Source organism: Grammomys surdaster, unplaced genomic scaffold (genome assembly GCF_004785775.1).
Source record: "Grammomys surdaster isolate TR1022 unplaced genomic scaffold, NIH_TR_1.0 220, whole genome shotgun sequence".
In the NCBI taxonomy this organism is placed as follows: Eukaryota; Metazoa; Chordata; class Mammalia; order Rodentia; family Muridae; genus Grammomys; species Grammomys surdaster.
In genome coordinates, this window is record NW_021604665.1 from 1,526,051 (window position 1) to 1,548,334 (window position 22,284).

Consider the following 22,284-nt stretch of genomic DNA (forward strand, 5'->3'; position numbering starts at 1 on the left):
GTCACAGCAGTGAGTGCATGCCCCATGTCAGCCCAGCTGTGTTCTTTACCCATAGACACACAGACAGACACACAGACAGATCAGATACACAGACAGACACACAGACACACAGAGACAGAAAGAGAGGGGGGAGGGAGGGAGGGAGGGAGGGAGGGAGGGAGGGAGAGAGAGAGAGAGAGAGAGAGAGAGAGAGAGAGAGAGAACATGGTCCATCCAGTTTACAGATAAGAAAATAAAGCAGTTCTGGAGCTTGCCCTGCTGTTAGCCCACTCCTGTTCAACTTCAACTGTCTCTTCCTCTGCAACATCCTCCCTCACCCAAGGAAGTCATTTGTGTGGCTCCTTGCAGTTCATAGGCTTTGTCCCCTAAGTAGTAATTTTAGGGCATAATTTGCTAGGTGCTCAAGAAAAAAAAAATCTCTCAAAACAATTTCATTCACATAGGTGATTCACAGTATAATTATTTGGGAATAGTCTGATGCCTAGCAGAAAACCATTTCTCTAATGGCCCAGCTCATAAAGATTCAGCCCCTTTTCCCATCTATGTCTTCTGGGATCACTGGGCCAGGTCACTGGTAGGAGCAGCCACCCAGTTTTCTTCTGTACTGTGACATTCTAGAATAAACCCACCTGAAACTTGAGGATGGTGAGTGAAGGGTAGTTTGTCTCCAGCTGCTCCAGAGTCCCCTCTGTGCATAGCCTCACTCTGTAGACCAAGCAGTCAGACAAGGCTGATCTTCCCAGGGCACTGACACCTTCCCACTCCCTCCTAAAAACACTACCTTTGCATGTGAGGAAGAAGAGGATTGGGATATGTGCTTTAGGACACGGGGACTGGGGTTGGGAGTCTTGGCTGTTGGGAAGGGGCTACAGAGAATCTCTCTGGAGAGTGAGAACCAAGCCCCTAGAAGATGCGTTCATCTCCTTCCCACAGAGAAGCCGAAAGGATCATGTGGAGAGGGAGGAATGCCTCCTGCCCCATGATTTTACGCAACTACAGGTCAAAGATGCCCTCTCATTTAATGTTGGCCTCCAAGGGGGACTCTCACCATCCTGTTGCTGCGGGGACTCAGGTTGCTACTTCCACTCTTCACCAGCCTTCCAGCCAGCATGCTCAAATGGGCCGCCATTCTCAAGAGTGGAAGGGGCCCAAGAAGCCCATCAAGCTGCATTATACTTTCTATGATGGCTCTTCCTTCATTTAATATCCTTTTGATGGGTGTTACTCTTTCTCCCCAACTTAGTCCCAGAGAAGCCCTGGGCTTGAAACAGTTAACTGTTCATTAGGGACTCTTGGTCAACTAGAGAAGCCTGGTGAGGATGCTCCAGGGGTAAGTGTTGGTCCAGGTCAGGCTCTGGAGGGACTGAGGAAAGAGTTCAGAGTTCAAGTTCAGTACAGTTCAAATCAGCAGGAGTATATCAAGCCCCTGATACCTGTGAGAAGTTTGTCCATTCAGGCAGATCCCTGCCTTCAAGGCTCTGCCAGGAGAGAGGAAGCTACCAACAGGGTGATTCATTTCAGTGGGAGGAAAGGTGAAGTATCTCTAAACGGTTTGGGTAGGGTTGTTTCCCTGATCCTTATTTACTAGTTTTATCCCTGCGGTCCTTGTGTTACACCTTTAAGGTTCAAGTGCTTGGAGTCTAAGCCCTCATCCCACTTGCTGAACATTTGCTTGACCTGCAGCTGAGCTGTTATGACTGATGGACGCTGTAGACCCTCTTCCAAAAAATATGCACGTGTGTTTATATCCATACATGTGTAAATTGTGACCTGCAGCTGCAGGGACCTTATGGCCCATGGAAAGCTGCTGCTTGAGAGATCATGGGGCTCCCTTGCCCCAGTTCTGACTCTTCACTGCATTAGCCAGGTTCAACACATGGTTACAAGTCAGCTTTCTAGCAAGGGCACTGGAGAAGGGTTGCCTTGGATCTTTGTTCTTACCTGTCCCAGAATGTTGAGGTGCCCTACATGGAATCCCCTCCAACAGGGGATTGTTACAGGGACACTCAATGTGACTCCAACAGTGATGGAATCCTAACAATAAGTCCATTTTCTCCTTGGGAGTCACAGAGGCCAGGATCAGTTTCTGTCTATATTCATTACTTGTCTTGTTGGTGTGACAAGGCACCATACCAGGTGTTTTGGGAAGGAAGGGTTTATTTTGGCTCTCAATATGAAGGTACAGTCCTTCTTGTCAGGCCTGGTGGCAGATGTGTAAAGTGATTGTTCACATGAATCACAGCCAGAAAACAGCTAGAGATGAGTCCCAGTGTTCTGCTTGCTTCTTCCTTTTTATCCAGTCTGGGACCCTGGCCCATGGAATAGTGATGTCTGCATCCAAGATGGGTCTTTGCACCTCAGTTAAACCTCTCTGGGAGGAAACACCATCACAGACACACCCAGAGGCTTGTCTCCTACATAATTCTGTCACTGACAGTCCACATCAGCCATCATAGTGACCCTGTCCATGTTCCTCAACATGTGCCTTGCTTCTCTTGGTTACATGATGAATGAGTTGGACCAAGTATCTTAAAGAAGTTCTGTGTCAGTGTGTTCAAAGGCTAAGGTGCACCTTAGCTGTTGCATCCCTCCTGAGGGAAGTGTTTGGGAAGCTTTGCTTCACCACCTGGTTTCTCTAGAATGTTGGCTTTAGCCACCTGTAGCCGCCCGAGCTGCCTCACGTTCGGGAGTCACTTTGTAATGGCCCGTTCTGCTGCTCCGGTCCTCGGGTCAGGGCCTAGCAAGAGAGAGAGTGGGGACAGAGATTCGAAGAATGGAGACAAGACAGGGAGTCTGATCAAGTCTCTCCAAGTCTCTCTATTGGAAGGAAATCCTGGGTATTTATACCCTTTACCACGTGCCTTGCCCTCGTGGACAAGCACAGCTGAAGGCACTACGTGATGTGCCTTGCAGCGTGGAGACCACGTGCACCTTGCTGCTGGCGGCACTAAACAGCAAAACAAGATATGTGAGAAAAACATGATGTTTATCAGAGTGTGCTCAGCTGTTGTGGGCTGTTGAAAACAAGACTCTTGTCAGGGTATATGGCCTGAGATGGCTGCAAAGATGATAGCCGCTTTCAGCTAGGAGTCGGCTCCCAACAGCCACCAATTCTGTTTCTGCACATAGAACTGAGATAAAAATGATAGGTCTTTGTGGTGGTCCCTTTTAGGCCATAGCTGATTTCAACCTCCTGGTGCAGCCCTCAGAACCAACTGTGCTCCGTTTACCCTTCTTCACAGGAATCAGCTGGAATCCCCTGGTAACAGTGATGCTGAATAACTTTGCATTTGCCTCTTTTGGCAGATGGTCTTTGCAGTGTGTTCTAGTCCCTTTGCTCATCCCTTGGTTATATTTTGGTGAGGCAGTTGCTAATACTTGAACCCAAGGCTTCAGTGTGCCAAACACACTCTACCACTGAGCTCTGCCTCTAACCCCAAAAGTTGTTAATTTTGATGAAGTCCAAATTTCCCCATTTTGTTGCTAATGCTTTTGGTTTCATATACATGACATCATTGCCAAATCTAAGTTTGTGACATTTACCCTGTGTTTCCTTCTAACAGCTTTATAGATGAAGCTTTTAATATAGGTCCTGGAGGTATTCTGAGCCAGCATTTGCATCTTGTATGAGGCAACGGCCCATTCCTCTGCACATGGATATCCTGTTGTCCCAGTGCCTTGTTGAAGAGACCACTTTTCCCTCTTTGAGTGGTCCTGGAGATCTTGGCAAGAATAAATTGACTATAGATGGAAGAATCTATTTTTAGATTCATTTTTAATTCACTGTTCTAATTTTGATGTCTATCCTTATGCCAGACCACATTGCTTTAATTATTAAAGATTTGTGGTAAGTTTTAAGTCAATAAGTGTTGTGTCCCCTCCAGGTTTTTGGGGGGTGGGGTGGCGGTGGTAGTATTATTTTCTTTTCTTCTTCTCTTTCTTGTTTTGAAATAGGGACTCTCTGTGTAGCTCTAGCTGTCCTGGAACTCACAGAGATTTGCCTGCCTCTGTCTCCCAAATTCTAGGATTAAAGATGTTCACAAACATATCCAGCTTCATTCAGTGTATTATTACTTCTTTGGATATCCTCTCTGTCTCCTCCTTTCCCCTGGATTTCTGAAACTCCTGTTATGCATATGTTGCTGTGCCTGATGATCTTTCCAGGGGCCCTGAGCTTCTATTCTTTCTTGGATTGTTGTTGTTAGATAGTGGTAGTTCAGGCTGACCTGAAAGTATGCAGCTCAGGCTAGCCTAGAACTCAAGTATTTTTCTGCCTCAGTCTCCCAGGTTCCAGGACTCCAGGCATGAGCTATCAGGCCTGGGGTTTCTTCTTTTCGTTTATTCTTTACAGTCTGAATAATTTCTGCTCATTGGCTTTCCAGTACAATAATTTTTTTATTTTATTGTTTAATTTACTGTTGTGTTTATTTAGTGACGTCTTTGTTTTGCTCATTGTACTATCTACCTAAGCTCTAGAATTTCAGATAGGTTACTTTGTGTTGTTTCTACCTGTGGATCACCTTCTCTCTTTCCATTTGTTTTTATTTGGCTGGTGGGAAAGACTGAGGAAGACGAGTTGCAGGGCCAATTACTACAGTCCTCCGACCTGGAGTACTGCTTCTGCAGTTCTACACAGAGAAGAAGCTACCAACACTGTGCCTTTCTAAGGATCAGTGATTCCTGAGGCTTCTGAGCTAGGAAAGGAACAGAGAGATATTATTTTCCTACCAGACTGGCCAAAGGAGGAGACAGCCTGACAGTGCTAGAAATACTGCTGGCTCTGTACTCATTGTGGCATGAGGTGGGACAAGGCATTTTCTACCTCTCTGATTTCTTACTCAGGTGAACTCCTTACTCTGGTTTTCCTGTGATCTTCATGTTTTAGCACTAAAAGTCTATGTCTCTAGTACCATCCAAACCTGTGAAAAGCCTACTGACGTGTGAAACGGAGATAGGACTACCTCTCCTAAGGTGATGTGAGGAATAAGAACTAGATACAGGAAGGATCTGGAGCATGCTGGATTCTGTAATTATTTAATTGTGACACATGCAAAACACAGACAGGATCTGTGAAGGAAGGGAACAATACACAGGAGAAGAATCCTTTCACATGTCTCAGAGGACCCTGAGGCCAGCACCTGGAGAATCTTCTGTTAGTTCAACTTGACTGTATTTGCCAGCTATCCCTCTGGAAATATTGCCTTACTTCAGATTCCCACATGCTGCAGAGGGAAACCCATCACCTGCCTCTTTAATGACATACCTAATACCTTCCTGGCTCTGTTCAATGCTGAAGGCCTGGGCTGTGTTTACTACAACCTGAAGAACTGGTGAGTAGGTCAAGGGAAGTCTAGACTCAGGAAGTAAGGTGGTGACTGAAAGTTAAAGGAGGAGTGTAAGGAGGCATTGAGGTAGGATGAGGCAGTCCCACAGGAACATGTTGTACTTGGAGGCCCAGTTGCTGGATCTGTGTTGCATTTTGCACAGTGAGAAGGAACCCACTCCCAGTCTCCCACTGGGTACCCCAGGACACTAAGATGTCCGTTCTTGGTCAGACACACAGGACTTTTGTTGTTGTTCTCAGCCCTGAGAACCAGGACCTCATAAATGCTAAGCAAGCACTCTGCCACTGAGCTACATCCCCATTTCTTACACCTGGAAGAATTCTTTAATAGAAAAAGTTACTTTCCCCAGGAGTAGGTGAACAAGATGAGTGGTGTTCCATTACTTTCCTTGTTACTGTGACAAAGCAGCTGATGTAACTTTAAGAAGGAAAGACTTATTTGGGCTCACAGTTTTAGAGATGATAGTTTGTCACAGCAAAGTGGATTAGGGTGGTTCTCATCCTGTCTCATCTAGGAAATAGACAAAGGAACTTACAGGAAAGGATCAAAGCAAAATACTGCCCTCTTCAAGATATGACTCAGTGACTAACTTCTGCTACCTAGGCCTTACCTCCTGCCTTTCACCACCTCCTAATAATGCCAGTACTAATGATTATGAACCCATCAAAGGATTAATCTGCTGGTTAGGACAGAGCCCTGAGGATCTGCTCAATTCTGTATGCACAGATAGACCTAGAGGCATGATCCACTCATAAATCTAGGCATTTCCAAACTAATCAAGTTGACATTTCAGGTTAACCATCGTGCACAGGGTCTCTAAAAGAGCAGCACATACTCTTGACACCCAAGAATTGATTTTTGTCTGGCTTTTCCTAAGTTGTTTTTTGGAAGAAGTGACTTCCTTTCAAGTTTACATGTTCTACTTCACATTTTGGTGCTTAATATCTTTGTACCAGGCTCCTTGGCTACAGAAAAAATTAAATTTTCATCTTTTGGGTTTTACTTGAGCATACATTGTCTGCGTCAGACTGTCCCTTCTCCACAGACACCCCCACTAGCATCAACTGGTGTTAGGAGTCTTAGACCACAGTAAGTGGAGAGGTAAAGCTGCTCACAGGAGTCTTTAGACTCTTTCATTTCCTCCCTCAGATTGTTCAGGGAAACTTTCTTCCAGACTGGGGCAGACTCTCCCAGCCCTGCCTATCTATAACCTGTAGTGATGAAGGGGTTCTCTCAGGGCCTATAAGTACTTTCTATGTTTTGTGTATCTCCCAGCTGTCCATATGTCTTGGTTTTGGATGAAGAAGGTGGGATCACAAATGACCATAAGGGCTACATAGTCCACAGGTGGAGCTGGGCCAGCAAGACCGAGACATTGCTCTCTCTGGAATATAAGGTACATGGGCAGCACAGTAGGGGTGGCTTCCACAGGCCTCTCAGCACTGAAAGGAAGTGCCTGTCAGGCAGCACTGCCTGGGACCACCTGATCCTGTTCAGATGTCATGAGACAGTCAACAGTGGTCCAGAGTAGGCTCACTTGCTTTCCACTAGCCTGTAGCAACGGTAGGCTGCTGTACTGATTCTTCCTGGCAACCTCCTTCCTATTTGATTTTTATTTGATTTTATTGTAAAACATTCTTCGTTTTGTGAAGCATCATTTATAGTACTTGACAGCTTTATTTTTAATAATTTTATTTTTTTGCTTTCTTAGAAATTCTATTACTTTTATTTTGTAGAAGACTGGTTACTAAAGAACCAAGCGATACTTGAAAAGTTGGAAAACTCAGGTGCATTTTATCCTAGCTGGCCTAGACGAGCTTGTGCTCTGAAATCCAGCTGCTCACTTGTAGGCTGTTTGTTTGTTTGTTTGTTTTACTTTTGTAAGTTGTATGTTAGTTTTGAAATTTCCTGCCTACTACATGGCCATTTTCAGGTGGTTTTGCATTTTATGACTGTGGAGGGGAGCTCTCACTGTACTTAAGCTTGTTTACCGGGTTATGGGTTGCAGTTAGAACATCGTACCTTCAGTGAGCAGCACTTCTCTGGTAAGACATCCAGCTGTGCTAGCAGGAGCACTAAGGAGACTGTGGTATGCTTCTGCAGGAAGTAAGGCTTTCATTCACTTGTCTCCACATCTCTCTAACTCTTAGGGCATGGTTGTTATTCAGCTACCAGAGTTCAAGACAGTAATTCAACTAAGTAAGGAACATATTTAGTAAATGTACAGCATGTATTTCTGCGTGTGTGAGTGTATATACATATGTGCACATGAGGGCATACCATATCACACATGCAGAGGTCAGGGGACAATTTGCAGGAGTTGGTTCTCTTCTACCACATGAGTCCCAAGGCTCAGGTTGTCCATCTTGGCAGCATGTATGTTTACCCACTAAGCCTTCTTGCTGACCTTGAGCTTTTAAAAATAGTGCCCATTGTGTGACTTTCCTGAGAAGATGTGAACAAATGTCTGCTCACCCTCGATAGGGCATGAACCCACAACCAAAGAGACGTTTCTCCCACAGTCTGGCTTGACAAGTGAATTCATTGGAGTTACTTATCAATGGATGAGTGAGAGTTTCAGAAAAAGCCTGAATAGCTCGCTGCATTCTCACACAGCCATCCCTGGCATAGGTGACAGCCCACAAAAGATGGATCCCTAGGGTTTGATACACAGCTTGTAGGCAGCTGGCAAGAACCAGCATTGTTCCAGACAGCTCAGTTGGTTCCAGAGTCTCCTCCCAGAAGTCATTTCTCTCGTATATACTCTAGGCAGAGGCCCTGTGAGTTTTGGCTTTCCTGAACTTGAAAGCTTGTTTATTTCCTAAATATTAGGAGCCTCTGTCCTCCCTCAGGACACTCTTTTAATTTGGAGGACATTGCTGCACAGTAATGCCTGTCTGTGGCAATAATATAGACAGGCTGGCATTGAACTCATGATCTTTCTGCTCAGTCTTTGATTGCTAGGATAATACATGTGCATCACCATGCCCAGCTAGTTAGCACTGTGCCTTATCCTGGAGCTGCACACCAAAGGATGCTGCACTCCTAAAGGCTTTGTGTTGAGTCCGATGGGGCATCACTTAAGACTTCCTATGTGCTCCTGTGAAGGAAAGGTGACACAATGAACAGATGACATAAGGTGGGATTATCAGGCATCAGGCTCTGGGTAGATTGCATGCTGTCTTTTTGTTTTTCTGTCTTTTTGTTTTTGTTTTATTTTAATAAGATTTATTTTATTTATGTGAGTACACTGTCACTGTCTTCAGACAAACCTGAAAAGGGCATCGAATCCCATTACAGATGGTTGTGAGCCACCATGTCATCATGGCTGGGAATTGAACTCAGGACCTCTGGAAGAGCAGTCAGTTCTCTTAACCACTAACCCATCTGTCCAGCCCTTGCATGTTATCTTTAACCAGTTTTAACTCAAATACTTTCATGACCAGCTTATTTTTCCTTTTCCCATTGAATATAGTTACATCAGCTGTCTCAAAGTCTAAGGTGTGAAGATCTCTGTGTCCTGGTTGTGCCAAACACAATCCGCTTCAGTCAATGCTCTGTTGCCTTGAGAGTAGCTCACCATTTACCAGTCCCTCTTCTACCATAGAACTTTGGGTAACAGATCGCCACTACTATGCTATGGAATCTCAGAATCTTGATGTCTTTTTTGAGAATGGTATTGGATATTCTTGTTCTAAAAGGCAAAAAGAATTTGATCAGGCTGAAGCTATGAACTTTTTCCCATTAGCAGTAGACAGAAGCTCAAAACAATATATTTTTAATTTCTCACTCTGTGAGCTATCTTGAGACTGTCTTCTGTTGCAGGGTTCGGGTACTGGCCAGAGATATGGACACGTTTGTATACAGAATTCTAGGCTCTCCTCAGACTCACGCCTCCAGTCTTTGCATACTTTACCATGACTTCTGTTGCCCAGGTTCTATTCTTTGGATTCTCTTGCTACAAGGTGGTAGCTTTAGCCATAACTGTGGCTTCCAAGCTAGAGCTTTGGGACAGAAGTTTCTCTCATGCTCATCCTTTCCTAAGTCTCAGCTCTTCAAAGTCTGCCTGACTCACTCTTCTCAGCCACTAAGTAGTAGTTTGAGGGAGTTTTGTTTTTGTTTTCTTCTTCAACTTTTTAGTTACCAGTGGGAGGGGAGGGTCAACCTGTTAGGGGCTGGTTCAACTCTGTTTGGAGTAGGACCAGCTGCTTAGCTTTTAAGCTAAGGGCAGGAATGGTCAGCTTAGCCTCAACGTGGAGGATTAACAAGAAGTATAGACCAGAGCTAGCGAGCTGACTCACTGCCTAAGACTTCGCCCTGTACAGTTTTAGATGTGCTGATTTGACTCGGTGGAATATCTGGGACCTATAATTTGGTTCCTGACCTGAGAGAGAACAGACATATCAGGTAGCAAATAATCTCTTAAGAAGAAGAGCTTTGACTGAGTTTGTAGAGCATCTATATTGTGGACTTCAAAAGAGGGCCGATACCCAGGGAGCAGGACAATAAATAAGTAACAACTGTACCATGCTAAGCCTTATGCATATTTTGGCCCATGAAGGATGCTGAGCTCCCTCAGAGAGTAGCTCTCTTATTATCTCCAGGCTCAGAGAAGGTAATCAATTTCCCTATAACTGCCCAATTAATAAGATTCAAAACTGGACTAGAACCTGGCCCCTCAGCAAAGCTTGAGTTCATGATGACATCCCTGTTCCACATTTTTCTAGACAAGAAGTGGGTAGTTTCATTTAAGTAAGAATGACCAGCAAATCTAAAGATGTTCAGAGACTTGGCACATGATGGTTTCTTGTCTTTGGGATACTGATGGGCCAGATCCAGATGATTGAGTACAGGAGGCAGAGACTCAGTGATGAGACAATGAGGGAGGCCCTGACTACTGGGCCAACATCTGGACTAATGAAAGAAGGAGCAGAGCAGAGAGCCCTCATGATTCAGAACAGCCTAGGGGTGTATCTGTAGGGAAAGAGATGTTGTAGGTCAGAGCCCTGAAGACTGGGAGGAACACAGCAGTGGAGGGTTGCATGTTCAATCAGCTTGCATCAATAATTCTCAGAGCTAGCAAACCGTCGAGAAGTAAACAAGCCACTCTGATCTCCGTGCTCTGAACTATCCCGAGGCAGGAGCATTCATGGCATGGAAAGACTCTCCTGCCATTAAAAATGTCATTTGGCCAGGTGGTGGTGACAGCATACACCTTTAATCCCAGCCCTCTGAAGGCTGAGGCAAATGGATCTCTGTGACTTTGAGGCCATCCTGGTCTACAGAGCAAGTTCCAGGACAGCCAAGACTACACAGAGAAACTCTTTTGTCTTAAAAAACAAAAACCCAAAAATCACTTAAGCTGAACAGTAGCTCCATACCTATTTCATGCTGAAGAGTCTGAGATTCAAGGAGACTGAACAGCTTAGTAAGAGAACAAGATTCAAGTCAGTTGTTTCCTGGATTGTTGCAGCCATCTGATCCAGGGCCCACAATGGTATCCCAGAGCAGGCTGCAGGACTCAAGCTGACCTGCTTGTCTGGCACACTTGTACTGCTTTGCAGCTGTTTCCAAGAGTGAGTTGGAAGAGAAGGAACAGGGAAGGAAGGCACTGCTGAGTTTCTCAGTAAATCTCCAAAAGGACATTGGTATTCTGTCTTCTGTATGAAAGTTAGATTCTAGCACAAGATCCAGAATGCTTACACATCTCAGCTCCAAGCTAAAAAGGATTCGTGCTTTGGGTTTGGTAGAAACAAAGATCCATGAGTTTCTGATTTCTTTATCTGCAGGTGAATGAACAAATGAAGCTCACAGTCTTGGGGCAGGATTCCATCACCGTCACCTTCACTTCCATGAATGAGACGGTAACACTCAGTGTGTCACCCAAAAGCTGCCCCCATAACGTGCTGCATGACAAACGGGTAAGGCAAAGTGGATGAGTAGGCAGAGCATGTGGGGCACCCAGCCCTGACTCAGGGTGTCTCAGCAGAGCTTGCCATGCTAGGCTTTCTCCTGCTACCTCGTATGCAAGGCTCATCCATATCCCCATGCTTAAGCAACCATGAATGGAAATTTCTCAGAAAAAGATATTGTGTCTGAACTGAACACACACAGTATGCTTGTGCGTCACTCCCTGAATAGCACACAGTGAAGCAATGACTGATGTGCCTCACTGTACTAGTGTGCCAGGTATCTAGAGATGGCATGGGTGTAGGAAATGGTGAATCCCATACCATGTACGCAAGGGACTTGAGAGGGTCAAGGTTTCCGTGGAGATGTTCACATCTATGAGAATATAGATCCCATAAGCAGAGAGATGGCTGCACTTTCCCATTATTTATTGAGAGGATAAAAATATAACAGAACCTTTTTAAATCCAGTCTTTCCATTCATTGGTCTGACTTTGGCCTAGCCAAAACAACATCATAGAAAAGATAAGAGCAGATGAATAAGATGCCATCCCTAAACTCTGAAGTGTCCAAAAGACAACACTTGGCATGGAAGTAAGACTGAGCTAACCGAGAGCTCATGTGAACAGTCACTATAATTCACTTGTTGAAATCATTGCTTGGATTGGTTCCTAGGACTAGAGGAAGTTTGCCCAGTGCCAGCCGTGGTTACACTTGTCCACCTGCAGGAATCATAGATAGTACTGTTTTCCCTTCAGTGGCATCCTGGCTGGAATAATCAATTCTAAGGACCCAACCAAGCTGCTCTTAAGCTTTGAGACATTACTATTGCATGCCATAAGCTCTCAGGCCCTCAGAGACAGCTGACTACCTTTCAGTTACTCAGAGACATGGGGCAGACATTCATTGCAGAGCCACAGTATATGAAGAAGACTCCTGATATCCCTAAAGAAAAGCATCATGCCTGCTTTACCCACTGCATTCTTTCCAGCACCATCTCTCTTTCATTAATTATTAATGAATCCAGCAAACATGTATTAGCACTTGCAGTGTATCGTGATAGCTGCTGGAGATGTAGAAATGAAGCTCCTTTCTAGTCTGGAACTTTCAGTCTAATGGAAGGGATGAAAAAACACATGCCAGTTATGAGTCCAGCCTGGTTCATGCCATGTAACGGGAGACATACGGGAGCTTCTGAGACACAAGGAAAGAAGGTGTTTACCAAGGCCACTCAGGTGCCTGTGAGCTCAGACTACACCAGCAGCAAGAATTATAACTACAGTGGGCTTAGGTACAGTACAGAGCAGAGTATTTAACTAGTACATGGGAAAGAAAGTAAGAGAGGAAGGAAGCATAGATGGCAAGCTGGTAGGCTAGATGGATGAGCCGTGATAAGTAAGCTTGCATGTTGATGCCTCTCCCATGTCCATTTGGCTCCAGGATCTTCTAATGGTCATTGTTAAATGGTGTCTGGTTATGTCTGATAATCTCTCAGTGTTTTCTGAGAACCATGACATAAGCAACTTAAAGACCATCCAGAGGAGCTGAATGAAATGACTCTCAAGTCTGTGTACTCACATGCACTCTCAGCCTGGGAAAACAAAGTAATTCAAATGGAGTTTTGCCTTACTTCACTGCAACTGTAGTGATCCAGAACTAGAGCCAAGCTGTGCTGTCCAATTTGGCAGACACAGTACCAGTCACACAAGGCCGTCGAACCTTTGAAGTGTAAGGAGTACAAAAAATTGATTTGAAATCTCAGTGAAAACACATCCTTTGTTTCAAAGACTTAGTGGGAAGAGAACTTAAAATTTCTCAGTAATTGCCAATTTTTATTGCATGTTAAATGATCATTGTAAATATACTTGAGAAAATAAATATATTATTAGAATTAATTATACCTTTAGGATGTTTTGAATATGGCTGCCAAGCATTAAACTAGCTCACATTGTATTTCTACTATACTGTGCTAAATGTTGAGGGTAGGTCTCCATCAAGGGACTCACAAAGGCACAGCCTGGCAGGAAGTAGAAGGATGACAAGTTATTTAAAATGACACAATAACTCAAGGAACATGACTATCTTGGGGACATTCAACACAGATAAACAGGCCGATGCATTAACATAGCCTCAGAAAGCATGTTGCATTATAGATGACACACACTAGTAATGGAGAAGGCTAACTTGCCAAAAAAGCATTCTGTCTGTAATTGCTTCTATTTAAAAAGGCACGGTGTCTTCTATAATGTATATTTATAACTAGATGAACAGAAACAAATGAATACATGTAATCATTTCCTGTGAGCAATGGGATTTCCAAACTCTGTCCTGAACAACAAGATTCATCATTTCAAGTTATTTTTGCATGAACTCCCAGCTCAGATAACTGGTCATTTTAGATCCTTGGAACTGGCAGGTATAGCTTAAGTTTCCCTATCTATATAGTGATGTGTAAAGGCCAACCCAACTTTAACTTTGTCCTGGGATTTTCAGTCTTTCCAACCACAAGTCTAGCTTGTTTGGCTCTGGTTCTGTAAAAATGCATGGCTATCTAGAAAGGCTGGGACACGGGGAGGATAGTATCTCTGTCACTGGGAAGCTTGTTTAAATGGTTTCCCCAGACACCCATCCCAGAGAAAGCCACCTATCATAGTGACAGGCAGAATGGCAGTCTCAGCTTTTCTAGCCCTGAGGCTTGGCTCCTTACTAAATATTTTTATCTGGGCAGCACTTTGGAAGCAAGGCGATGCGTTGACTTAAATGCTTTATTAGCCCAGAGTGCTGCTTTGAATCTTTTTGGAACCAGTGTGGATATAAATTACAAATAAATAAATAAAATTAGCCCAGAAGTAGTGGCTGGGACTACTCAGAAGGATGACTCAGGCTTTGCTAGTAACTGGGGCCATCCTTTATGGGGGTTCTTACCAGCTTAGTCCTTGTCCTGATTATCTATCTACTCCTTTTTCCACTAACTCCACCTGAGGCTTAAAGTCCACAGAAGGAAACGTTTCATACTTTTACTCTGTTAATTGAGCAGTAGAAAAAGCATAGAGCCTGCTCTTCTGGAGTCAGCCACATTTAGGGATAAAGAAAGTGAAAAAATGAACAAGACCCCAGGCAGACATGATGGGAACGCACAGATGAGGGTGGTTGGTAGAAAGCAAATGCCACTGGCTGAAGAACCAAGGGAAGGAAGGCTTCTGGAGAAAAGACTGATCACAATGAACTCTGGATTCTGTGCATGGTTCTGCAGTACCATGGAGGCCTTTGGCTATTCAGAGCAGCTTCTTCAGAAAATGAGACTAGCACACAGAAGCTTACTGGAAATGACTGCTTTGAGGATTAGGGCAGAGAGAGGTTGAACTTCAGGGAAGCTGATGCAGATGTATCTGGGATACCACAGGAAGTCCTGAAGTCAAATGACCCTTCAGAGTAATCCCAGTTCCAGGTGAGAGCCTGGCCCTTTGTGATGTGGATGACCTGCTGGTCTCTGTAACCTTGGCCAGCTTAGTTTTTCAGCAAGGAGTTGTCCACAGCCAGTACTCTGGTAGCTGGCCAGGTGGAAGGATTCTAAAAATGCTTATGCATTACTGTCAGCAAACACTCCAGAGGAGCCTCTGTCCATCCTGTCATTCATAAAGCAATAGCATTTACTGAGTACCTTCTGCATGAAATCAGGGTACACCAAGACACCGTCCTTACCTCCTCAAAGCTTGCAGTTTAGGGGGACTGAGCAAATGTACCCAGTTAATTAAATGCTAGCTTACCTTGCAGTCATATAGCACAGTGGGAGTCAAGTCAAAGGGTCATACTACACAGTAGAATCAGGGACGCCCTCTACAGTGGGAGAGTTGAGTCAGATCTGGCCTTGTGTGCTGAAAGGACTGGGTCAAGAGAGGCAGAGATAGATGTATTCTAGGCAGAAGGATCAGTCACTTAACCGTCAGAGTAGAGTCAGTTCTGCTGAGCAGGCAGACAGCTCCCTGAGGGCAGGTGACTACTGCCCCCAACCCCATTTGCCTCCCTCCAGCCAGTTCGCAGAATCAGCCTCATCGATGAAAAGGTGTCAAAGATAAACAGAGCCCTGGCTGAGATCAAGAAGCGGTTTCAGAAGACTGTGACTCAGTTTATGAACTCTGTGTTGCTGGCAGCAGGTAAGGGGAGAGAGGTGTACAGGCCTACTGGAAAGCCTCTCAAATCTTGGGTCACCTGTCTCAAAGTTGAGTCTTTTCCACCTCTTGAGCTTCTACCTTCTAAGAGGTAGAGCCACCCAATATTTTCTAAGGGACAAGGACACATAGCTGGGACTAGTGAACAAAGATAACTTTAATTTCTGAGCTCTCCCGCTATGTGTTTTTAGTGTCTCCATGCAATTGTGATATTTTCCTATCTCTCACAGACTTTGTGCATCCCTCTGTGTCCTTTCTGCTTTGTCCCTTATGCCCTCTGTCATCCTTTATAATTGGCGCTTGCTCCTCTCTCCTCTGTGGATGATCTCAGAAGAGAAAAATGTAGTCACTTTACAAGACTGTTGCTGCTAGACACAGCATTCTCAGGCCCTGTATGAGAGGCTTCAGGAGCCTTCCATGTCTGCTCTCCACTCTGCTGGTAGCCCTTGGGAAGAAGGTGCTACTATCTCCTAGCTGGGACTGCAGCCATGCTCCCCACACAGCTTCTACAAGGAGTCTCTCTTGCAGCAGAGACTTGGTTCACTTGTGCCTTTCCTTTGTGAGTTTTCCTGGACTTCCCTCACAAAGTGGGACTCCCCACCTCTTTCTGGTGGTTCCTATGGCTGCTGTGAAAGTTACAAATCTTGTTACTCAGTTTTGTGAATTGTTTGCCCACCCTCTTTGTCCTCCATCACAAGTTCTCAGTGGCAAAGGGCCTATCTTGGGTTGTTTCTATACTCTGCACCCATTTAATAAGTGCTTGCTAGGTGAATGAAGGAACGATAGGGCTCTGGCCTCAGAAATTTCTACTGGACTAAGTAGAGAAGGCAAGATACAAAACAAACAAACAAACAAACAAACAAAAAACCACAAAAAACCTATAGCACAACGAAGAAGAGGATGAAATCAGCCTCAGCGTAGAGACCTGAGAGGCTGTATTCTCAGGGAAGGGAACACAGGATGTACCTGACCTCACTGTGGAGTATTGTGGAGATCATAAGTTTCACAAGGCATCTGGGGAAAGTAAGATTGAAGCTGTGTCATGCAGAACAAGTAGAAACGAGATGTGTCCATTTATGCTGACTGCTGAAGTAGGGCAGTATGTTAGATGCAGAGCAAGGCAGATTAGAAGGGAGCCAGCGAGGGTTAGTGAGTGTGAGCTAAAACAGACTCCGATGGTCCAGTTGGTAGTTTAAGAAAGTAACAATAGCATTCCTGTTGACAGGTCTGTTCACCTTAGAATATCCCACCCCAAAAGAAGACACAGAAGCTAGTCGTGTCAAGTTGAAATCTGGGTCTAATCATGATCGGATCCGTAAGACAAGTTTATACCAAGGAGAAACACTTACGCGAACCCAGTCAGCCCGACAAGACTCCGTAATTGAGGAGACATTGAAGGAGGATTCTATACCTATATCTTTGGTCAATGTTCGAAAGAAGAGCAGCAAAGTCCAGATCAAAGTCTTACCAAGGTTGGTTTAGTCCTTCATTTCTTCTGTAGAGCCAGGGGATGCAATGAGTAATACAGATGCAGGGGGACCACACAAGCCCCTCTCTCTGTAGCTCCAACTCTAGGAGTGGAGAAGAATAAGAGATAAATAAGTATTTAAATGATATTGTTTATTTTTGAACATTTATTATGTATGTGAGTATATGCACATGGGTGCACACACAGTGTGGGATGAATGTGGAGACCAGAGGACACCTCAAGGGAATTGGTTTTCTCCTCACTGTGTGGGTTCCAGAGATTGAACTTGAGTTTTCAGGCTTGGTCACAAGTTTTCAGGTTTCAGCCTTTACTTGATAAGCCGTCTGATTAGCCCCAAAATGATGCCATTTCAGATGGCAATAGGGCTAATGAGAAAAGGTTTCAGAACACTGTGTTATAATAGGTACTGATCATGGGCCAGACCTATCCTGGCTGCCTAATTTTTATCAATTTTTAAGTACTTTGGGGAAAACCAAAGGGAGGATATTTTATGACATATGAGATGAGAAGAAAATCAATGGTATTCTTTGATGATATTCTATTGGAGCACAATCACATCTGTCATTTTGCACCATCCATAGCTGCTCCCCATAGCATGGAAATGTAGAGTCTCTGTGACCGAGCCCATCTGCCTATGAAGGTGGGGATACTTGCTTTCTAGTCCACTACAGCGAAGACTAACCCATTTCTGGAACACAGTGCCTGGGAGTAGGCTGGCAAGGCTGCCTTCAATCAAGGTGTCAGGAAAGCTGTTGTAAAGTGATATTTAAAGGGAGGGTGAAGGATGAGAGATCAGAAGAGAGACGGGGCAGCTCCTGGGGACAAAAGCAAACTCGGGGGTGATTGCTGAGAAGATCAATGTGGCCAGGTGCTACAGAGAGGCTGACAAAATGGCTCCACAGAGTAGAAGGAGAGAACTGACTCCTAAAAGTTGTAGTGCACACCTTCACATATGTGCTGTGGCACAAATACACATACATGATCAATGTTGTGGTGAGAAGTTTGGAATTTGGGTTTCTTTTAAAACACAGAAGTATTATAAGAATGTTTTTGTTTTAATCCCTGGTGTGGGATATGGGGCTGCTTCAGACTGTCCACAACAGCCGACTATGATTTGTCTAGTGCTCTAGCAGAGATGTGATTTTGCCAGCTGCAGATAGTTTCTGTGATTGTATAATATTTGGAATTCTGTGGACTTTTCAGAGGGTATATAAATGCTAGGGCTCGAAAGGCGGGGTGAATTCTTGGTTGGATATTGGTCATAGTTTGTTAAGTAGTCATGTGCAAAGAAGAAACAACAACAAGAAGAAAATAGCCTGACAGTGAAGATCAAACTTGCCCAAGGAACTAGACTCTCCTAATCAGCAGGAAGTACTTTCATGATAACACTGCCCTCTTTCCCCTCTAACCTTGTTTCTCTCCTATTTAACATTAGAGGCTGAAAAGCGTAGAAAGTAAGTAGAGAAGGGTAGAAGAAAAAAGAAGGTACAAAGTAGCCAAAAAGATGGCTACACAATGCAATTTTAAAATCTTTTTTTTTTTTTTTAAGAGAATGGAGCCATGATAAGAGTTGAGAACATAGGCTGGGCGGTGGTGGCGCACGCCTTTAATCCCAGCACTTGGGAGGCAGAGGCAGGCGGATTTCTGAGTTCGAGAGTTCGAGGCTAGCCTGGTCTACAGAGTGAGTTCCAGGACAGCCAGGGCTACTCAGAGAAACCCTGTCTCGAAAAACCAAAAAAAAAAAAAAAAAAGAGTTGAGAACACAGGAACACGCAGGAGATTGAGCAAGGAGTCTTGTTATGCTAGAGAGGTCATATGGAGGGAACTCAACAGATTTATCTGTTTAATTTTTAAAGCTTAAAAATATGTATATTTTGGAGCTTGTGAGATGTCTTAGCAGGTAAGGTCCCCTGTCATCAAAACTGATTACCAGAGATCAATTCCTAGGGACTTACATGATAGAAGAAGAGAACTGAGTCCCACAAGTTGTCCTCTGACATCCACATGCATGTGCGCCACGGCACATGCATGCCCACAGAACATGCATGCCCACAGCACATACATGCCCTCAGCACATGCATGCCTGTAAAATAAATAGGTAAGTATACTTAAAGTATATATTTTAAAATATGAAATTTTTACAAAATAATGAGAAAATTCTAATCACATGGCTCAAGTGCATAGATCCTGTAGCCACCAAACCAGGAACCGACCCTTTCCAGCCCCTAGAAATCTCTCTATGCCAATTTCAGTTTTTGACTACTCCTTCCCAAGACCAAATATTGTGAACACCACAGATTAGCTTTTGTTTTAACTTTATTTAAATGGTTATATATGGTTTGTTTTTTTGGAGTGTGGCTTTTTCCACTCAGTATTATGATTTGAGATTTACTTGTTCTTTCTCATTGCTGTATAACAATTTATTATGTGATCATGCCAGAGACCATGCATTCTAATGTTATAGGTGTTTGGTTCCTCATACCTTTTGTCCTGCCAATTGTGCTACTGTTGTCATTTGTCTTTTATGTGATTGGCAATGTTAAGGTTTGTAAGGCTACGGAACCAGTGTGTGTGTGTGTGTGTGTGTGTGTGTGTGTGTGTGTGTGTGTGTATGCATATGTACAGACTGTTGGTCTTCTGCAGCAATTCTTGCAAACCCATAGAATCATTTCCCCAACCCCTAGACTGTCTTTCATGCTGCTTCTATTTTGAAATAATTTTGTATAAGGTATAGTGTATGAGTTAAAATTTGTTTTGCAAGTGGCTATATAGTTGTTTCCTCAACATTAAAAAAAGAGAGAACTTTTTCTTCTTTGCATCTCTCCCCCAGACCCCTCCCTGAGACAGGGTCTTTTTGTGTAACCTTGACTATTCTACACAGGTAGGCCAGGCTGGCCTTGAAATCAGAGATCTGCCTGCCTCTGCCTCCTGAGTGCTGGCATTAAGGTATGTGCCACCACTGCCTGGCTGTCTTTGCACCCTTCTAGAGAAAGACAGTAGGTCTTATTTGTGTGGGTCTTTTACTATACTACCGTTTGTCAATATGATTACGTGACTTTCAAATATTGAAGCAGCCTTGCATTTCTGGATAAACTTCACTCAATTATAAAGTGTTTGTTTTCCCTGTATTGCTGGGTACAGCATGCTAAGATTTTGTTGAAGACTTTTGCATATATACTTGCGAGGTTATTTGTGTATAGTTTTCTTTTCTAGTAATGTTATTGTCTGGCTTATCAGAACAATACTGGCTTAATTAAGTGAATTTGTGCTTATTTATGCTGAATACAGGTCTTTTCTGTTAAATGTTTGTTAGGATTTACTATGAAACTGTCCTACTCAGAAGTCTCCTTTGTAGGTAGCTTTTAAAAACAATATTGCTCTTATAAATATAGAGCTGGTTAGGCTACTTGCTTTTTCTTGAGTGAGTGTTTGGCGATTCATGTCTCTAAGGGAATCGGTGATCCAGGTCATTGGATGTGTAGACATGGAGTTGCTCCTGGTTCCCCCCAGGATCGTCTTTGGAAAACGTCTGTTTGTTTGGTGTGTGTGAATGCTCACTTGTACCATGCATTCAAGGAGAAGTCAGAGAACAGGTAGATTCTTGCTGAAGTAGGCTCTATCTCCAAGGATCAAACTCAGGTTGCCAAGCTGTAGTAGGGGCCTTTACTGGCTGAGCCCCATATGCCCCTTCTTGATGTTTGTAGTATCCCTCGTGGTATCTCCTCAGCTCTGCCACTTTTTGCTTTATGTATTTAGGACTCACTGTCCAGTACATGCTGATAGAAACAGTGTTTCTAGATGGAATAACTTCTCTCCATTATCATGTCCTCCTTTAATAATAATTTTTGTTTCATTTTATACATTATAAAGTAACATATAAGCATGCACTTTATGCATTACTTATCCATGTGTGCATGTATGTGCATATGATTGCAAGTGCTTGTGGAGGACAGAAGAGGCTGTCAGATCCCCTAGGGTCACTCTCTGTAGCTGCTGGGAACCAAGTGTGTGGGTCTTTAGTCAGAGCAGTACCTGCTCTTAATTACTGAGCAGTCTCTCCACTCCCTTTCTATAACATTTTTTTTTTTACTTACTTTTTTTCTGGTATTAGTGTAGATACTCCAGATTTCTTCTAATGATTATTTGTGTGATATGTTTTCTTCCAATCTATTATTTTCAAGTTAATTGTATATTTGAATCCAAAATACATCCCTTATGAAGAACATGTGTTAAAATATAGATTACGGTGTTATTTATATTTTTTATATATTATTTGCTTATTTGATATCAATCTTATCTCTAAATATAATGAATTGCTTCTCTCCTTTTTCTCTCAAGTTTTTCTTTGTGTGTGTGGGGGGGTGTTGTTGTTGTTTGAGATAGGGTCTAAGAATTGCCCAGGCTAGGCTGGAACTGTTTACTTCTATTTTAGCCTCTTGAGTACTGAGTTCTCAGCAGCACCGCACACATGTTCCTATCTCTCGACGAGTTAACTGTAAAAACCGTAAAGGCTGCTTTGTGCTGAGCGTACTGTCTTCACACTGCCTCGCTCCTCCCTCTGCTGCTGAGACTCACTGCAGAGTTTCTCTCTTCAGCTCTGTGCATTCAGTTCTAGCTTTGTTCTGTTTTACTTTTTATAATTACTGTCTCTGTGACGTCCTCTGGTTGATGAGACACTGTTCCTTTTTCTGGGTTCCTTTATCTCTTGTTCTATAATTTGCTTTTGGTATATCTAAAAATTAATTTAAGCCCCCTTTCTAGGAAGTCCAATATCTTAGTTTCCTAAGGAGCAGGTTCTATTTATAATTTCTTTGAATATTCCTCATAACCTTTTCCCAAAAACTGATCATTTAAATGTGGTACTGTAGAAGACCGGCTCTCATTCCCTGGGGTTCCTTGTGCCAGATTTGTTTAGTAACTTCTACTAACTCTTTTTGCAAGGGCTATGTTTTTACTGTGCAGTAGTTCTTGAGGTCTCCACTCACTCAGCGTGGCAGCCAGCTTGATGGCTTAGCACAGAGCCCCTGAGGCTGAAGCTGCTGCAGACGGCTCTGTGTTGGGACATCGCTCTGAGCCTTCACCCAGGCTGCCCACAGCTGTGTATCACCTTTCATACGCTACTTGCATCGCTCCAGAGGTGAAAGATGAGAGTGTTCTTGGGCTTTTCCCCCACCCGACATGTAGATCCTTCAGTGTCCTTAAGAGACTAAAGCCTCCATTTTGCCATCTATCTAGCTCCTCCCACATCTTTTTCCCCCTTTGCTGGGATTTTTTTTAAGTCTGTACCCGTGTGGCTTCCTTGCACAAGCAGTCACATCTGACATTTTTTGCCTTTGCATGTGTTCTAGTCAGGTCTCACCATTGCTGCAATA

General features: G+C 43.7%; 1 protein-coding gene across 1 annotated transcript in view; it reads left to right on the forward strand.

Annotated features, from left to right (window-relative positions):
- CUNH3orf20 (chromosome unknown C3orf20 homolog) overlaps window positions 1-22,284 on the forward strand; it is a 38,595-nt gene that overhangs the window by 4,109 nt on the left and 12,202 nt on the right. Inside the window, exons 6-11 of the mRNA XM_028773097.1 lie at window positions 934-1,203; window positions 5,181-5,330; window positions 6,621-6,741; window positions 11,135-11,266; window positions 15,285-15,408; window positions 16,649-16,895. Of these exons, the coding sequence (XP_028628930.1) occupies window positions 934-1,203; window positions 5,181-5,330; window positions 6,621-6,741; window positions 11,135-11,266; window positions 15,285-15,408; window positions 16,649-16,895 (1,044 nt within the window). The remainder of the gene's footprint in view (window positions 1-933; window positions 1,204-5,180; window positions 5,331-6,620; window positions 6,742-11,134; window positions 11,267-15,284; window positions 15,409-16,648; window positions 16,896-22,284) is intronic.